The sequence below is a fragment of the Nestor notabilis genome, unplaced genomic scaffold (genome assembly GCF_000696875.1).
Source record: "Nestor notabilis isolate BGI_N333 unplaced genomic scaffold, ASM69687v1 scaffold21491, whole genome shotgun sequence".
NCBI lineage: Eukaryota > Metazoa > Chordata > Aves > Psittaciformes > Psittacidae > Nestor > Nestor notabilis.
The window spans coordinates 15,036-19,296 of NW_009914496.1; the positions used below are offsets into that span (position 1 = coordinate 15,036).

At 41.3% G+C, this 4,261-nt stretch overlaps 1 protein-coding gene across 1 annotated transcript; it reads right to left on the minus strand.

Annotated features, from left to right (window-relative positions):
- Positions 1 to 373: 373 nt before the first annotated feature.
- On the minus strand, positions 374 to 3,677 carry YIPF6 (Yip1 domain family, member 6; the record flags this gene model as incomplete). Its single annotated transcript, XM_010023693.1, has 6 exons — positions 374 to 492; positions 1,085 to 1,242; positions 1,350 to 1,475; positions 2,461 to 2,503; positions 2,929 to 3,007; positions 3,531 to 3,677. Coding segments are annotated over 6 exons (672 nt in total), but the record flags the coding sequence as incomplete, so codon positions are not given.
- Between the last annotated feature and the right edge of the window lie 584 nt (positions 3,678 to 4,261).

The following is a 4,261-nucleotide window of genomic DNA, read 5'->3' on the forward strand; positions in this document are numbered from 1 at the left end:
AGCACAAGCAAGAATTCTGCCAAGTCGTGTGATCCTATGACTTCATCTTCATCTATCCAACATCTTGAAATTTCAGGATCTCCCACTCTGTTCCTCAGATGGAATAATCCCTGTCACAGTGGGCATTTTTTATTTAACACAACTGAAGAGCAGGGCTAAATAAAAAACCCTCAGCAGCTGGACCTCTGTATCTTTCAAAAAGGAGGGACATACAAATGACCAATTTTTGCAGTTCTCTGGCTTTATCTCATAACCTGCCTTTTTACAATATCTCTCTGTACATATAAATTAGAAAGAGATAAAGCCAATGATTAACTGCAGCGTTCATGAGAAAAACTCCAGTCTGTGTTACACAGTCTCTTCTGACTGGAGATCACTGAGGTGTAAAGGTGAGAATCATCCAGCTGATAACAAAGTAGAAGAGGAAGATGGGGTACACGACGAGACCTTTGCGGTTTGGAGGCTGACTGTCTGCCAGGAAAGCTGTAGATGCTGGTGAGAAGGAAAAATACTTGAAATGTAAGCAGCATAAAACTGAAAGCCCCAGATTCCTGCAGATGTTTACAATTTTGAATTAGGATCTGCATTACAATCATGTTGAAAGAGAAAACAGAGTCATCCATTGGCTCAATACCAATGGTCTATAAGCCCCAATTAAAACTTTTTTTATCACAGAGAAAGATAAATGTCAATTAACATTCTGTAACAAGAATCAGACTTACAGATTAAGAGCAGGAAAAATAATGCAAATGCAGCAGCATGAAATAAGCATTTTCCGATAGTATTTATAACATAGATCACAGAATAAAACACCCATGAGTCTCCCATGTGGTTTAATTGTAAATTATCATCCTTCTGCCAAAAGCAATCTGCATATGACCATGAAAATCAACAGAAGCAGATGCTGAATCTCCCCCAACACAAGGATGGGAAGAACTATTTCTACAATGCTTCAGCAGCCTAAGTAACACTTTGAACTACAATATCCATCAGCTTTAGCCAACAGAATGCATGCAGATCTACCTCCTTAAGTGTCATGCTACTCAGTGCACACAACAGTGTTATAACACACAAAGGTACTCACCTAATGTTGACCAACCAAACATAGCTACTACTACGATAAGACGAATGATGAAGCTGATGGTCCCAGCCCCTGCCAGCAGCACCAGCCTGCACACCAGCATTGCTACCGTCAGGGGCATGATGCAGTAACCCAGAACACACAGGCTCTGAAAAAAGGATCTGGAAAGGAGAGACATAAATGGGGGAAAAATGTAGTCAAACCAAAGCATTGCAGAAACTCCCTGTGTGGGAGCATTTTAACTGCTACTAAATACACCAGCACTCACATAGTTCCTCCAAGAAGCTTTGAGTTTAGAGTGATGACAACTGCACCAAACCAGATGATGACAAAAACCTCAGCAAACTGGGGCCCTCCGTCGTCTTTACTATCTGCTGATCCACCCTGAAGCATCCTGTTGTAGGTAACAGATAAAAGGAGTCATTTGCAATCAGTAACTGAGTTTTCATAGAAATGGAGGAGATGAGAGCCCAAAATATTAATCCCCAGTTAGGCTGCAGACCAATAATTTTTCATTTGTTTTCTTATTTTCAGTAATATCCTCAATTTTGTATAGGAAAGAAAGATGTCTGTGGCTCAGCTGAAGGCATTTCAGTCCATTTGTTTATTTCTTTTGAAAACTCTATATGCTTACACATATTCTCTGTATGTATAAGCATACAGAGAATAAAACCATAGAGAATGGGCTAGATGAAAACTCAAGTACCAAAAGTTTGGTAACCTCTCAAACCAGGCAGTGTAGTGCACGATAAAACACACAAGCCTTACAGAAAGCATGTAATAACTATTGCATATGAGCTACACAAAGCCTGGACAAGTGACCACACACTGATTTGAATATTTAAATTACACCCTTTATGTCTGCTAAAGCTTTACCAAAATTTTACTGCATGGTTTCTGTACATGGAGTACTTAAGTGTGTCACAGTTAGCTGTTAAATCTCACCAGCACTTCCCTCCCACCCCAGGCAGACCTACACACATATGCTCCAGTGAAGTCAAGAAGCTCTCTTCTTAGCACATACACTGCAGCTCTGAGACAAAGGGTTTGGCCTGCAGGTTAGGGTCGACGTCATCCAAATGCATTAGAAGCAAAGACAGTGTGAACTGGGAGGGGTACCTTTCACTACAGTCATTCTTAAGACAGGGAACTAGGAAGAGTTCACCCTTAAATCCTAAATCTAAAGATGGGAAGTTCCTAACAGGCTTGAAGCATCACAAAAATGTTTAATAAGAAAATCTAAACAGGCTGTGTTTGCAGAAGGCCAGAGGAGGATCAGATGAACTTGATCTCACACGTCTAATCAGGAATTTTTAATTTCTCCTTTATTAAACATGAAACACTACAAAAACCTAAATCCACACACTGTAAGTACTTACAGTGCAAGTGAGACACAAAGCACCAAAGGGCCCCAAAGATCCCCTGTAGGTAAAGGAAAAAATAAAAGTTATAAATATCATAGCATGATGCTCAGTTTCATTTTCCTGGGAGCAATGAAACACCTTTTCCAACTCCCGATGTATCATCTTCCATATCACACTTCCTTATAATTTTCCTGTTTAGCATCTTATGCCGTATTCTACAACATAATTTATTCAAATAATATATGAATCAATATGGCAGCTGCTGAAGCAAACTGCCCTATGTATCATGGCACAAGTTCCACTTTTAAAGAGCTCTGGTAACACTCTGGGTTTTCATATTTGCTATTCAGCATTCTACAGCAGCAGAAAACATGGAACAGATACTTCCGAACCCCTGTTCCACTGAACTCTTCCTCTTCCCATTCAGGCAAAGCCTGCTGCCAAAACATCCTTTGAGGATTCTGAATGTCATCTTATACGTACAGTCTCTGAGGAGCGCGCTACTCTTCTTCGGATACATGACATGGACAAATTTCTTCCCAACAGCCTTCAGATCTCTCATCTGAAACACAGATGTTCTTTAATTTATCCTTCCATAACAATCACAGCTCACAACTAAAACCAGAAAGACAGAAGTAAAGGAGTACTGGTGGTAAATTAAGACAGGATCCAACCCAAAAATTACCGTAGCATCCTCCGCAACGAGCAATGCCTACTTTTTTCTACATTCCTTAACAACCACAATATCTTACATACTTATTAACACCCAATTAAGAACAATAATTAGTTTGCTCCTCTAGGAAAAGAAAATTAATGAAAAATCCTATTAGTTAAGAGAGTTTTCTCCCAAGGTCCATTTCTGATCTTCGCCTTTGCAAAGATTTTGAGATCACAGAGAAACTTTGGGGCTGTAATTCAGGTATTTTTTGACCTGCAAGAATTCATTTTACGTGGCTAGTTCCTAAAAATAAAATCCCCAAACTTACAATGAAGTCAAGCTATGCAAAAATATAGGTTTTGCTTAACAATTGGCTAAAGATACCAGCAAAACATGTGTTTTGCATTAGGCAGAGGCACAGACTTACAATTGTATCCTTAACGGGCTCGTCCAGTGTGGAGTAGTCTTCGTCAGGAGAGCGAGATCCAACAGGAACAGTAATCTCCCCTTCCACTGGGATATCTCCGGATATTGAGACATCTGCAAGACCTGCAAACTGAATGGGTTTTAAAACCTTTAGAAAGAAAAAATACAAACCAGCTCACATTCACTTTGAATGATTTTCAGCTTAGTTTAGGGTGAAAGCTCAGAATTCACAGATACAACACTTAATAACAGTCACAACAACAGAGCTCAGCTGTTGTCTGCCTGATGTAAGGAGTTCACAGTTTAAAAAGATGAGTAGCATAAAAAAAGCACTTCTTCAGTAACTCCCAGTAACCTGCACTCTGTCCTATTCAGGCAGCAGTAACTAACGGAAGAGCTTCTCTGTGTTTCTAAGTGATGTAATGCCCCACAGCCGGACATCTACACGGATGCCCCCAAGTACGCTGCCTTTCAAGGGCTCCAAGGGGAAACAAGGGCACAGACATCAACCGCCCAAGCACGACGTCAAGGCTGCCAATCGCACCGTTAACAGAACTGATCTCTTCCACCCAAGCGTAAGGTTGAAGCACTCACCCGCAGTTGGAAGCAAACAGAACAGCCCGACCAGCTCTAAACTCCGGGGCAGACCACGCAGGCGGTACGCGGCACGGAGGAGCCCGACGGCTCCTACTCCCCGTCCCTGCTCTCCGGTGACCCGGCACCCCGCACCTC